Source organism: Phyllostomus hastatus, unplaced genomic scaffold (assembly GCF_019186645.2).
Source record: "Phyllostomus hastatus isolate PE091 unplaced genomic scaffold, TTU_PhHast_1.1 phas_contig_34, whole genome shotgun sequence".
Classification (NCBI taxonomy): domain Eukaryota; kingdom Metazoa; phylum Chordata; class Mammalia; order Chiroptera; family Phyllostomidae; genus Phyllostomus; species Phyllostomus hastatus.
Window position 1 is genome coordinate 60,755,479 of NW_025333857.1, and position 15,040 is coordinate 60,770,518.

The following is a 15,040-nucleotide window of genomic DNA, read 5'->3' on the forward strand; positions in this document are numbered from 1 at the left end:
AGAGTCCCCTTAACCCCTCTTGTCTGACATAAGGCCAGCTCTTCAAACTTTTATTTTTAAATGACATTGGATTTTTTTGGAGGAGTGGCAGGGGTAATAGAAATACCTTCATGGAGCCTTCCGATTCTTCCATAAGGCCGGCTCTACAAAGTTTATTCAAAAAATCAATCTTGACTTTTTGGGGGTGGGTAGTGGGAGTAGAAGAGTTCCCATTAACCCCTTGCGTTCCACTGAGAGGCGGCTCCCCAAACTTTTTTTCCAACGTGAAAATGACTTTTCCAAGGGGCTGCAGAAGGGGGGGAGGGCAGAAGGGCGCTGGGGGGCGGGCCCCGGGGGCGCGCGGAGGGCAGGGCGCGGCGCGGGAAAGTTTGGGGGGCGGGTGCGCCTCGGCCCCGGGGCTGGCGGGCGGGTGGCAGCGGCGTGCCCGGGGGCCGGCCGGCTTTGTGTGCGGCGCGGAGGCCGGCAGCGCGGAGGCCGAGGCCCGGAGCTCGCGGGCCGCGCGGCGAGGCCGGCCCGGGGGGCGGGCAGGGCGGCGGGGGGCGACGGCGGCCCCGCGGGGGGCAGCTCGGCGGCGGCGGCGGCGGCGGCGGCGGCCGGTGCGGGCCGGGGGTGGGGGCGAGGGCCGGGCGCCCCCCCCGCGCGCCCCCAGCGCCCCCGCCCCCCCGGCCTGAGCGGGGCGGGCGGAGGAGGGAGCGGCGGCAGCGGCGGCAGCGGCGGCGGCATTGTGCGCGCACCAGCAGCCCGGCCCGGGAGGAGCAGGACGCGCCGGGGCCGCCTCCTCCCGCACGGACCCATGAACCAGCCGGGCGGCGCGGCGGTTCCGCAGGTACGACGGGGGGCCGGGGGCATGCACTGCGCGGGGGACCCCGGGGGCCCGGGGCCCGGGGCGCTGCGCCACTTCATTGCAATATTTGCCAAATGCAAAGTGCCTGGGCACGTTTGCGGGCTTTTTGTGGGCACTAACGGGAGGGTCAGGGTCTGGATAGCCCCCCCTCCGGGCGCCGCGGGGTGCGAGGAGGGTGGGGGAGACGATGGGGTCTTTTCGGACCCCCAACTCGGCGCCCTCTCCGGCCCCGGGCTCGGACCGGAGCCCAGAAAACAAAGCGGTGAGAGAACAGAGCAGCCATTTCAGTTTGGACAATTCACATTTTGCAAAAATGCAACCCCTTCCAGCTCTCCCCCCTCCCCTCCAAATTTGCAATTTCCCCCTGACCCTCTCAGCGCTCCGGGTTCCTGATGACCCCCCGGGAGGTTTTTCCTCTCTGGACCCCCATCTTTGCAACAATCTTTTTTTTTTAAGGCCATATTTCGCTTTCTCATTTTTTTTTCTAATTTTTCTTCAAACGGTAGTTTTTTCCCATTAAAATGACGCCACCTAGAGGATACTATTTTGTAAATAAAAAAGAAATTAAAATTGAAAAGAAATATTTTTTATTTCTTATTTTTTCAAAAGTTTGCTCTACAAGGCAGTGGTGGAGAAAGAGATTCTTTTTTTTCCTTTTTGAGGTGAAAATTTTCACTTTGACCTTCCCAGGAACATGAAGACAATTTTTATTTCTGAAGCCAAATCCAGATAATATGTAAATGAAAATTAAGCTGGAATTTGAATGAATTCAGTGTTTGAAGGGATGAAAGCAAAAAACCTCCTAAAACCAAAGTCAATTTGGTTGCCTAACTCATTTTAGTTTGAGAAAAAAACTAACTGGAATGAGGAAAGGAGGGAAATTGTTGAGTTTAGGGAAAACTGGGAGAAATTGGCTTTATGAAGCAATTAGAAATTGTACTTCATTGTAATTTGGAACTTGTTTAGCTTAGCGGGCAAAAAAGACTAATTTCACCATTTGGGAATATTTAAGTTTTTCTATTTCCAAGAAGGAAGGATTTAAAAGAGAAAATAGACCCTAAAATATTGGCTTTGGACACACCCAGAAATTGTAGGTGTTTTTTTTTTTTAAATTTTGCATTTACATTTTACTGCATTTAAATCCTAAGGTTCTAAAGAAAAACAGAAACTGGAAAAGTTAGAGTGAAATCCTCTCATTTTTTCCATGTGTATGTTGGGTTTTGTGTTATTTTGTTTTGTTTTGATGGAATAATTAAGAGTGTTTTCTGATTTTGTTTTCTGAAAGGTCTAGGCATTTCTTTTTGTTGTTGTTTTATTCAGAAAATGTCAGAAACCTTTTCTGAGCAATATTAAGTAGAAAAAACGTAAATGCATTACATTATACAAATTGAGTAGCCCACAGATTTGTAGGAGAGACCGCCATTAAAATAAGATATGCATAATTAACATTATTATGAAAAAACTAACAGTGGATTCACAGAAGCTCATTTTTTATGACATACAACTGAATCAGTTGATAAAGACAAGGGTTGAGGAATTCTTGGAGGAAGAAAATTTTCCCTTTTCTGTGCTTGCTCACTCTTCCAATTTGAAAAATTTATTATTTAAAAAAAATGTAGATTGGTTTCAGGCCTCTTTGATTGTGATTTGGGCTTGGTAGTTTATTAACACTCGCTATTTTTATTCCACAAATTTGATTACTTTCAAAGGGGAAGAAAAATCCATTAGCCTTTATCTTTTTAGGGTGTTTGTGATTTTTTTTTAGAAGCACAAATTTTACTAATTTAAGAAGGAAAGATAAAAAGGGAAGGACAGAGGAAGGAGATGAAAATTCTGATTCTTATCCACCTTCCCTTTTGGAACACTTACTTTGCTGAAAAAATGAGGTAAAACACCAATTTGATTGATTCTAGCATAAAAATTTAATTTTATTTTTGAAGGAAAAAATCAAAATACAAACAAAAGCCAAACCCAAAGGTTCTTGCATTGGAACATGAAAGCACATGTTCAAACAACATTTGATGTATTTTTTGGCCTTAAAATAGATCAAATGAAGGTGAAACAAAAAAAAATTTTTTTAGAAGACAAATATTCACCAAATTAAAATTTAACAGGTGAAAATAAGATACCCACCCAAAGTTGGAAGGTTATTTGTGATGAATTTACTCTCTGATTGAATTTGCTGGGGATTTTGAACCAAAAACAAAAACAAAAAAAGTTCTCATTTTTCTGTCCAAAGGGGGGGGTGGAATATTGTCAGCATTTGCAGCATGGGGTCTTGGGTGAGGAGTTGATGGGGGTGTCACACAGGGCTGGGGCAGGAGGCCCTGCTCCCCCTTCACCAGTCACCAGATAGATGTCTTGGAAGCAATGGTAGTCCCAGTCCATGGATTCCCAACCCTGTTTTGTAGAAATTCAGATTTCTAAGGGGATATGAATTCTGTGAAATATATTTGACAGTGGCAGAGGTTCGACATTTCCCATCATCGCCGTTGCATTTGGGAGATTTTATTTTTTTAGTAACAAAATCCTTCAGGGCTGACTGGCCACATTCTGACATATTTGGAATGAGCTTTTTTTTTTTTTAAAGTAGCATAATTAAAATTTTTTTTTCTGTTGAATTATTTAGGCCGATGTCTAGGACGGTCAAAGAATTTATAATTTCCAAGGACTCCGGTGGCCTCAAGAGACAGTAGGCCTGAGTTTAGCAGGAGATAGAGGAGAGCTGTGCCCTGGCCTGGGGAGGGTAGGTGGGCACCCCTACCAGGCATCTGAGAAAAAGTCAGGGTTGTAGATAACAGGTTATTTCTGGTGCAAGGAATAAAAATAATTGCAGCCTGTCCCTTTGTGTGTCCTGGCTCTCGTGACACGCAACTCAGATTCCTTCGTTCCATTCTGCTGAAATTTTGTTGTGTTGTCTCCATTTTAAAGGGAACTCCTGGCTAGAAATGGGAAATCATTTTTTTTGTGTTGTAGACCTGTTTTTCCCTTAAAAAAATTGTTTATTCTGATCATGTTTGTTGTAGAGGAAACAGAGGTGCATGATGGTACTGTTGGAGGCGGGGTCAGTTTTCTTTTGTTTCTATTGGCGTCTCTCAGGATTGAGAGCTGACCTGGGCCTTGCCTCTTTCACCTCCCATTTTAGGTGGAAATGTGACCAGAAATGGATCTATGGGCTAATTTTTATTAGCCCATGTCTGCTCACCACACGCTCTTAGAATATTGGGCAAAAAATCTGGCAAATTGGACTTGAGGGGTGGTAATTTGATGATGGGCTGAGTTATTTTGGTGAAAGATCATTTAAACTCACTTTCACAGTGGAGACTCTTATTACTTAATGTTTTGCTTCTCTGCCTAAGGAGGTTTTTTTTTTCTAATAAGGTTTGAAATTTCAAGGGCCTGCTTTATAGCTTGACTTTGGACCCAGCGAGGAAACAGGGTTTGCTTATACTTCAGTCCTGCACCGTGGTGAACTTGAACAAGGCCTCTTGCTTTTGCAGAAGGAAAGCAACAAAGATGGCTGGTCAGTGGAAGGCTGACCTCTCCCTGGTCCTAGAAAATAAATAGCCCATGGTTTGTTTCATTTGAGAAACAGACTTTAAAAACTCCTTCATTGTCAGATACAGTTTTTCCCCCCCACCTTTGACTCGGCTCTTGGAATGCTGTTTCCTCTGACCTCAGAGGCCTCCTGTCTTCATCTCCCTGGTGGGGCGATAAGAACTTCCTTGCTCTGTTCCACTGGACGTGTAAGCCTGACTTCTCATGGTCACGGTGAAATTTGAATTTTTTCTGTGTCCTTGAAATATTTTGTGTTGGTCATGTCTCCTCTCTGCTGATGTAAAGTGAGGTACATTTGTGGGTTCACAGGGGCCCCAGCTTTCTCACGGTCTTGCTGTATGACCTTGGCCAGATCATTTGTTCTTTCTGAGCCTCAGTTTTTGCATCTGTAAAATGAGAGCTTGGGATCAGAGCAACGATAATGTATATGTAGGTTTCATCGCTGATTCTGACTCCAAGCTGCCAGGATCGCTGTGTTGAGAAGGATTCTGAGGTCACATTCACACGCCCATATTCTGGAGAGAGGGGTGCAGTGTCTATCCCAGAATGGGGAGTGTACCTCTTATTAACCATTCCCGGGCTAGGCTGTGTCAGGACCCATCAGTGGGTTGTAAAATCAATTTAGTGCATCACAATCAACACACAAAAAAATAGTATACAAGGGAACACAAACAGCAGAGGTGTAGCACAATACTGAAGGTGAGCATTGTCTGGTGAAACTTTTGTTTTATTTATACTTGCTGATAACCTGTCATGATAAGAAATGGAATTGCTCTGTGAGTCATGGTTAGAAAGAGTGTGAAAGGTGTGGACTGCGTGATGCACCATGATGTGCCGCAGTTACACTGGACTGCCTGTACTCCAGTTTCTCATCTGTTACCTTAGCTGACTTCTGCGTGAACCCTGTGGGGCAGGTGTCCTGTGCCACATGTGTGTCCCCTGGTGGAGCCTGTCTTCAGAGCCACCTGTGAAGTCTCAAGCTGTGTGGTGGTCAGGCTTGCCTCCCAGCTGGTTGACCTTGAATGAGACCTGCAGGACAGGTGCTAGAGGGAAGGCCATGTCTTTGCCAGATTTTCTTGCTGGAGAGGAGGTTTTGAGTCACTTGGAATCCCTGTCTTGGTGGGAGGGAGAGCTGTCACAGTTACTTTTATTCCTCACTTGTACTTCAGATCGCCAGAGGACTCTTTCTGGAGTTAGAGTTCATGTTTATGCTGCATTTAAATTTCACACAGACTCTGTGTGTGTGTCTGTATTTTTGTGTGCATGCACTTCCTAAACCCTCCAGAATTGCGGTGTTAGTCTCTTCATCTTTTAAATAGACCAGTGGCGTCCAATAGAAATATGACTTGAGCCTCATAAGACTACATATGAGTCACATATGTAGTTTTAAATTTTCTAGCAATCCTTTAAAAAATGTAAAAAGGAACAGATGAAGTTAATTGTAATATGTTGACAATAGTATCATTTCAGTATGCATTAACATAATTATTAATGTGCTATTTTACATTCTTTCTTTGGGGCGTGTTAAGTCTCTTCTGATTAGCCACGTTTCCTGGGTTCAACAGCTGCACGTGACCAGTGACTTCTGTACCGGTCAGCGCGGGGTCAGATCAGTGTTCCATCTGGTCGTTACTGGGTGGCCTCAGGGAATTAGTGACGCATCTTTCAAAGCTCTTGGTTTTGTTGATGGGACTTCCTTCCTGAGCCCTATCTGCTTGGGAGGCGTTTCAGCTGATAGTGGTGATGAGTCCCATTCATTCATTTAGCTTCTTCTGGTTGAAGTGGTCCATACTTCCCTTTTATTTGTCCCAGAGCAGCCTTCTGCCAGGGTTAGGCCAGAATGCTGAAGTTTAAAATGACAGATGATGGCTAGAAACTTCAGCAGGCGTGCTGTTGAAGTTGAGAAGTGCAGGCGGCAGTCGTAGGAGGCAGGGTTGAAGTCAAGTCTGGCCTGAAAGGATGAAGAGAAAAGAAGGCGGGAGGTGAGTAAGACCAGGGTTGGGGTTCAGGAGGAGGAAGAAGAGAGGGCAAAGGTGGTTTGTCAGTGGAATTCATTTCTGAACTAAACATGAAACCACCAGGAAATTCCCCAGGCTAGGCCTTTAGGTCAGAAGCACAGAAATTTTCTGACATTCACTCAGTTGGTGAAGTGGTCACCCAGACTGGGGACTGAAATCCAACCTCGTGGCACTGTTCGCTTTGTATTGCTTTGGGGAAGTCACTTCTGGTTTTGGAACCGCAGCTTCTGCATCTGGAAAAAAGGGGGTAATGATCTTGATCTTGAAGGGTTGTTTTATAGTTCAAGAAAGTGGCACCTGTGAAAACACCCAGCCAGTCCTTAGAAAGTGGTCCTCGGAAGGTGGTCAACACCTGTCAGTTATCTCTTGACCCAGTGGCCAGTGGGTGTCTCCACACTTTGGGGAGATTGAGTCCCAATAACAGCAAGTCCCCCAAATAAAACTTCTTGGCTTATCTTTAACGGGCAAAGTTAGGTAACAACAGAAAAGGCGTACTTTTTCGGTTGTCCTTTAGGACAGACAAGGACAAGATGTCTTGTGGGCCTTCCACATCTTTCTTGTCAAAGGTGTTCTCAATGATTTCATTCCAGGGATGCTCTAGCTCCTCCCATGAGTTCTGGGTTTGATTCAAAGCCCGTGGCACAGTGTTGAAAGGCCATAAACCTTAATCCTGGGGAACTGTGCAACTTTGAGCTTCTTCCGATGCTGGGCCTCCTGTCTCTAGTGCCCTTTCCCTCTTTCCTCTCTGCTCCATGAGAAATCAGACCCCCCAGGGATCGCCTGCTCGCGCTCTCCTGTGGAGCCCTCCCGAGCCTCCCCGGGGTAGAGTTCATCTCTCCCCACTCCGTGGTGCTTCCAGATGCTCTGGACTCAGATGAGAACTGGTTGGTTGCATTTCTGTTTCTCCAGCCAGCTCATGAGTTCCTTGAGGGCAGAGATCATGGGTTATTCATTTTAGGGTCTGGCACAGGGCTGCAGCTCCATAACTATTTTTGCTGACTTAATTTGATTTTTTGGAAGTAGCTCGGATCAGTAGGGTTTGAGTCCAGTGAAGAGTTGGTGGCCACTTTGGGTTTGGCCATTTGGTCAACACCTGTGTTGGATGAGGGAGCCACACAGCACCTTTCCTTAGAGCCGGCTCCCCCGGGAACGGTAAAGCAGAGGGGGCTTGTTGGATGGGAGTAATACTTCTTTGACTTTACACGTCTGGGGGAATTTTTAAAAAGTTCTCACCCCCCCTGGCTGGCGTAGCTCAGTGGATTGAGTGTGGGCTGTGAACCAAAGCATCGCAGGTTCGATTCCCAGTCAGGGCACATGCCTGGGTTGCAGGCCACGGCCCCCAGCAACCACACATTGATGTTTCTCTCTCTCTTTCTCCCTCCCTTCCCTCTCTAAAAATAAATAAATATTTTTTTTAAAAAAGCACCCACACATTGTTATTTCTCTCCCTGTCTCCTTCCCTTCCTTTCTCTGAAAATAAATCAATAAAATCTTAAAAAAAAAAAGTCCTACCCCCTTCACTCTGCTGTGGAAACTATTTCGTTTAAGTGGCTTGGAGGCCATCTAGGACCAACATCCCGATGGCCGACTTGCAGGTGGGGTGGACGGCACTCCGCGTTTCTGAGGAGGTGGAAATGGGGGCAGCCTTGAGGTGGCAGGGGCTGGACAGTCCTCTGTGTTTCCTCTGGGAGCCGGTCTTCTCGGGCGCGGGCCCAGGACCTGAAGGCTAAGGGGCCGTCTGCAGAACCCGCAAGGCACGTGGGCCCCTTCAACGTAAAGTAACCAACTGTGTGATTTGATGTGCAGCCAGACCCCGTCTTTGGTTGGTTTCTGTTTTGCAGATGCCAGAGATGAAGGGAAATTTATGGGAGAAAGCTGAGAACATTCTGTTTATTTGCTTAATCTTTTTTTGGTAAGTTTTATAAAACACTGCCATTTTTAACACTTAATGTGTGGATCAGCTCAGCAAGTGAGCACAGGAGCCCAGTTTGAGGGAGACCTTATTCCTCAGTGGTCATGTTCCCATATGCTCCCGTTTCTGAAACTGGGGTGTGTGTTACAATGGATGTGCTCTGTTAGCACACTGTTTCTCCTTCTTATTTTTTTCTTCTCAAAAAGCTGTTACCAAATCGATGGTGTATCTAGCATCTTGGAATTGAGGGAATAGAGTATCTCGTCATGTTCCTGGTGGGGTAGATTGTGACATTAGGAATCTCCAGTTGTGTGTGTGTGTGTGTGTGTGTGTGTGTATTAACCTCACTTACTTCTGGGCTTGGCTTCTCCACCTGTCCAGTGAAGCAGGACTTCACCTTGGGCAGAAGCTCCTGGAACTCTGAGTTAGCATCCCTTTCTTTTTCTAACTTTGCTTCTCTAAAAGGTGTACGAGGCCAGTGGGAGGGAAGGTGCGACGCTTTGTAAACCGTGGCCCTTCTGAACAGGCGCGTGCACGGGCTGCCTGCCAGCAGCAGAACACAGGTTTGGGCATTTCCAAGGGTGGGATGAGCAGATTGAAGGTCAGGGGCAAGGCTGGGCTCTTCTCTCGGCTCCACTCTTGATCATTTCGTGACCTTTTCCAAAGCACTTCATCTCCCTGCACTTGTTCTCCTTGTCTGTAAAGTTGGGATAGAGGTGATGATGATGATGATGATCCAGGGAACGGCACAAGATTCTTGTAAAACGTTGTGAGGGATGTGAGGAGAAAAGCTTTGTAGTAGGCAAAGTGCTTTTCATTTACGGTATGTGATTTGTCCGCCATCTAATCCAGGAATGGTAACTAAGTAACATACACGGCACCGCTCCCTATTTCCAAACCTGTGGCAGACATTGCTAATCGATCATGCCGGTTTTCTGCATTGAGTTTTCACACTGAGTCTGGCCAGTGGCCTCAGAATCCTCCTTTGTATGATGCTACCAGTGAGCTGTGTTTAGCATGGGATGGACGTAAAGCCAATTTGTTGTTTCTGATCTAGTGTCTGCCTCTTTCTCAGAAGTGTGGTGTAGCTACTTGTCCCAAACCTCGGTGAATAGGCAGAGGTGGAACTTCCAGCCTCGGATTTTGCAATGCTTTCTCCCTACTATTTGCACATACATTGTGTCAAAAGGAATTAAAGTTAATTTGGTCTTGAGAAATAGAGGCTCCTGACTGTTATAATTAGATACCCTCGGGGCTGTCATCAAAGCAGGGCTGGATGACCTGCTTCTCTGCCTGATCCCGGAGTGATCAGGTTTCAAAAGGGGAGATACTGGTGGCTGGGCCACTGGGTGGGGTGGGCGCTGTCCCTTGTACACTGCTATAGTGTGGAGGACGCGTCATAGGGGTGAGGCAGGCCCTGGGGTTCCTGGATGGTGTCTTGCCTGGGTTTGCCCTAAGTTTGCTGTTTCGCATACTGTAAGTCCACAGACCAGTCTCTCAGTCACTCAGTCTTTGTTCTGCATCTGGGAAATGGGATGGAATGATCTTTCCCAAGAATGAAATAAAATAACCTATTTGAAAATGCTTTTGAAACCGACACCCTAATATGTGTTTTTTTTTTTTTTTTAACACGTGTTCATTTCTGTAACTAGCGCTAATTGTTAGTGCTCTGTTGGGTAAATTGTTTAAACCCAGAGTCACAGATGGGTGCCCACAAGGCAAATTGGACGTTGGTCTAAGGTTTAAAAACTTTGGAAGTTTTAGACCTTCACGGGGTATGTGCTCTCCTGTTTGATCAGTTCCCACCCTGCTCCCACTTCAGCCACACGTGTGACCTGCCCGGCACCGAGAGGCACCGGTGTTGGGCCCACTGACACACCCTCTGTTTGTCGGTCTGTGAAGTGGGAGAGCAGTCCACCACCCATGAACCCCTCCCAGGCTTCCTGCAGGCATCATGATCGCAGCGGACTCTGGAGTGCTGCATGAACAGCGAAATGAAGGCCTGGAGAGACACGTTGGTGGCGACAACTCCTTTCTTTTCTTAAAAGGGAAAGGAGGGAGGCCGAGGTGAGGACCACATTGAGTCGGCAGAAAAAGGATATAAATATTTTGGCTGACAAAGCAGAAGGAAGCTTCATATATAAGCTAAGGAGAGTACATGGAGTCAGGTGGTGCTTGGCTCCCCAGTCTGCCTTCGAAAACACAGGAAAACCTGCTTTCTAGTGAAGTGAGCTCCGTGTCAGGGCTGAAATCCTTGATTCCCAGGGGCCAGCCCTGGTCCTGGGGTGAGGGTGGTGGGGGGTTGTCTGTGGGGCAGGGGGACTCCCAGGGAGAAGCAAAACCTGCTGTCTCCCCCATGGATGGAAATGACCCCTGTAGGGCGGAGGAGGCCCTAGTGTCCCCCCCGGTAAGCCCCCGGGCTTGCTGGTAACACTTAAAGTCAGTAGCTGTTTTGGCCGGCGCACTGGATGTGTTATTGTCCAAGACAGCACGCCTGAGGGCTGAGCCATTCCTACCTCTCAGCTTTGAGCCTCTGCCAGACAAATCCCCACCAGCCCCAAGACTACTGTAGAGAATTATGGATGTGAGTTTTCATAGGGAGAAGTTTTGCGGAGAATTTGCGTTCTGTTTTATTCTGGGCTCCGAGTTCTGTGAGCCAGCTGGGCGTAGACAGGGCACTTGGAATACCCGGGGAGAACAGGTGAAGGCATTTTTGGATGCTGGGAAAAAAAATTTTTTTTTTTTTGGTAATGTCATCAATTGGGAAAAATAACTCTAAAAATGTAAGTGTGTGTATATGGGTGTTTCTTATAATGTGTGCTGGAAACGCAGAAAGTGAAACTGATCTGGAATAAAACTGAAACTGGCCTGAAATGAAGCAGCAGGGAAGAGAAGCTTCCCTGGGGGGCTGCTGCTGGCCTGAGGTGGACTTTGCCGTGGCGCTTGTCTCCGTTTTGGGTCAGAGGAGTCTAGCGCTCCAGAGGTGACCAGGGATTATCTGAACGTGTGCCGGCCGGTACGCAGTAGTGACCGTGAGGCACAGGTCTCTTCGCTGTTGAACGGCGGCCACCCTGGATTGGGACGTGCTGTAAATGTCAAGTCGACACTGCTTTTTATGGGCTTCGTAGGGAAAAAAAATAAAGAATGGAAAGGATCTCAGTAGTAATTTTTTAAAATATTGATGACAGGTTGAAATAACATCTTATATAGTGGGTTTAAATAAGATACATTATTAGTATGAATTTCACTGTTTAACTTTTTATTTTTAACAACGAGGTGACTAGAAAACTTGAAATTCCCTGTTGTGCTTCTGTTATATTCCTCTCGGACTGTGTGGGTTGGAGCCAACCTGTTCCCCTCAGAGAGGGGGAATGACTTGCTCAGAGACACACAGCGGCTCCACCAGGTAACGAGCGGGACAGACTGCAGGACTCAGTCTGGGATTGAGAAGGAAGGATGATCAGTGGTGTAGGCATCACTATAACTGGGTGGTTGGAGTGAGGGGGTGATGGGAATTTCTGAAAGACACAGGGTGGGGGGAGAGGTGGAGAGGGGAAGGAGAGAGAGACGGAGGGAAGGAGGGAGAGACTGAGATGAGCAGTAATTCGGGAGGCAGTTTAAGCTCTTTCCCACTTTGCTCATCCATTCCCCTAAACATTAATTAAACACTTAGGAAGGAAGAAAGTGAGTCCAACAAGGCCAGCAAGAACAAATCTAAAAGATTACCCCCAACAGTTTCTCCGCTTGCCAAAAAATTTCAAAATCTGTTTTCTGCAACGTCTTTGGGTTTTAACTGGGGTGTTTCTGAAAGAGAGCACCGTGCAGGGAATAGAAACCCAGGTCCCGTTAGGGACTATGGCTTTGGGGTCCTGGGGGGCCTGGAAGCTATTCTGTTGGGAAGGTGTGTCTGTTCTCTGTGATGATTTGGGAGGCAGGGCTTCTGGAAGACCCAGAGGGCACACTGCCATAGTGGGCTGAGCACGTAGGGTGGGCAGGGTGGGTGGCAACCGTGAACGCTCACCTGGTAGAGAGACTGGAGCGGGCGGCTAGCCCCAGGGGGAGCAGCAGAGCTCACTGGAACCCGGGTCTCTAACTTTACAGCCCACTTCTTCTGTGCTTGGTGCTTTGAAAGGGGTTTGAGCCGTGTGCTAGAAATTCAGCCTTACAAATTTTGATTTTTTAATCGGGAATGCTTTCTGTCCAAAGGCTGATGTGTAGGGTTCTCATGTATTTCACTTGATCTTTTGCAAAATAGAATGTTTCTGCCTTGAACTCTAGTCATTCCCCATTTACCGAGTGTTTATTATACTCCTGGCGCTGGGCTAAGCATTTAACATCTATTATCTCATTTAATCAGCCTGGAGACTAGGGTTTTGTTTGTTTGTTTTGTTTTACATATGAGGGTATTGAGATTCAGAGGTGAGAGGAAGATTACACGGCTAATCAGTGGCGGTTGGATTCAAGTTCAGATAGTCACCGAAAGCTGGCTGACAATATACCCCTTTGAGTCTTTCAAGCCCTGGCACCAGACCCGAGAGCAGAGATGCCTTTAAGATGGCCATCCCCGTTTTATAGTTGAGGAACAACTTGCACCAGGTGTGCAGTCGGTGATTGGGCTGGGACTTGGGTCCAGGCCCTTCAGATGCTCCGCCGGCGCCCTGAGGGGTTTGTAGTGAAGTGGTGTGTCTTGGGAAGTTGGCCTCCCCACTCCGCAGGGCTGCAGTCCGGGCTCCCAGGCCCTTATGCCCCGGCTCCCAGCAGCGCCCAGCAGCGCCCCACCCAGACGAGCGGGTTGTGTGTTTCCTGTGCACAGAGCCTTGAATACCGCATTTGAAAACAGTTGCAGAAGGTTTGCTGTAATTAATTACATTTGACATACTTGGAATCGGTGCCTCCTGGATTCAGAATGCAAATTTATGCCCAGACAGATGTAAGGGATGCTTGCAGCCAAGCGCTCTGGCAAGTCCCAGCCAGGGCCTGTGGCATCGCTCGCTGCCCTGATGGGACTGCCGTCACAGGCGGTGGAGTGGCGGAGGCAGCACGCAAACTCGGGATCCTGGAGCCCCCAGGCTGCTGGAGGAGAGTAACCTGGACCTCCAGTTGGAGCCCTGCTCATGACTCAGCCACGGTTTGGGGTAATTCATTTTCTCTTCTGGGGGCCTCAGTTTCTCCTCCTGTCCAATAGGGGCTTGGATTAGGTGATCTCAGGAAGCATGTGCTGATAATTTGTCTGGGGGCGGTAGGACAATTGATTACTCAGAGTTGGAGTTGGAGGGTGGGTTTTTAGAAGTAGCGTGGATAAATAGCCGAGGTGAGCAAGGCTAGGAATCGGGAGGTGAGCCAGCGGCCGTTGGAACGGACGAGAGAGGTGTGCAGGGCCTCGTGTTGGTACAAGATGTGCTGATCTCCAGGGCTCCTCGAGGAGCAGTCGTCCCCTCAGCACTGCTCCACCCTCCCACCCCCACACGCTTGTCTCACCGTCTGTGTTAGATGGTTGTTGCCTTGCGCCAGATCACCCCGAAACTTAGCGGCTTAAGACGACAATAATTGCTTATTGTCTCATGGTTTCCGTGGGTCAGGAACCTGGGAGGAGCTCAGTGGGTTGGTCTGTTTAGGGTCTCCCTGTGGTTGTGGTTATATGGTGGGTCTGGCTGGGTCATCTTACTGTCTTCTCTGCTCTCATATGTGATGCTGAAAGCTTGGAAGACGTGAACAGCTGAAGTTCCTCGGGTGTCCATCCGTCCATCTGTATCTGTATCCATGTGCTCTCCAGCACGGAGGCTGCATGCATGGCCTGACTTCTGTATGGCGCTGTGAGGCTCCAAACTGCGTGTTCTGAGGGAGAGAATCCAGCATGACTTAACTTCTACCGCAGTCTGTGGGTTGAGGCGATTACAAAGACGTACCTCAGTTCAGAGGAGAGACGTGACCCCCAGTTCTCTATGGAGCTGTGCCAGCCTCATGTTGAACACGTGGGGTTGGATATATGTTCATGGGGTCCTCTTTGGGAAATACTGTCCATACGTTTGTCTGCCCATCAGTCTGTCTGTCTAGCTGTTCAGCTGTCCATCCCTCTCTCTACCCACCCCCCATCCACCCATTTTATCTTCCCATCCTGTAGATGTCTGTCTTTCCTTATGACCATCTGTCCATCCACCCATCCCATTCATCTATCTCCTTCAATTACCCGACACGTTTTGGGTACCTAATATGTGACAAATATAGGTAAGTTCTTCTAGTAATGAGCTCAAATGGGAGGACGAGAATGATATTTATTGAGAACCTACTCACTGTTAGTCCCCTTACCCTCAAACTAACTCCATGGCATGGAATTATCATCCTCTCTGTTTTACAGGGATCTAGGACACAAAGAAGCTAAATAACTGGCCCGAGGTCATTCAGCTTGTTAGTGTCAGAGCTAGAACTTGAACTCAGGACTTCCTGACCCCACGAAACAGCTGTCCAAGAGCTGATTCTCTCTGTCTTTTTTTTCCAACTAAAAAAATTTTCTGATTTATTAAAATAACACATTCATTACAAAAACTTCCAAGCAGTATGGAAACATATGCTTATTTAAAAAAAAAAGAAATCACCCAAAACCCTATGGTAAAGAAATAACCAGTGTTCACATTTTGGTGAACTTGAGGCAAGCCTCCTCTTCGATACTTAAATATGTATGATTATAGTTTTATACAAATGGGAGTGGGT

General features: G+C 47.5%; 1 protein-coding gene across 12 annotated transcripts in view; it reads left to right on the plus strand.

The window, feature by feature from the left end:
• The first annotated feature begins 682 nt into the window (after positions 1-682).
• The window catches only part of ZNF618 (zinc finger protein 618), a 164,643-nt gene continuing 150,285 nt past the window's right edge, over positions 683-15,040 (plus strand). For all 12 annotated transcript variants that reach the window (XM_045840104.1, XM_045840106.1, XM_045840105.1 and 9 more), the window contains exon 1: positions 683-826. In XM_045840104.1, the coding sequence (XP_045696060.1) occupies positions 794-826 (33 nt within the window). In that variant the 5' untranslated portion in view covers positions 683-793. The remainder of the gene's footprint in view (positions 827-15,040) is intronic.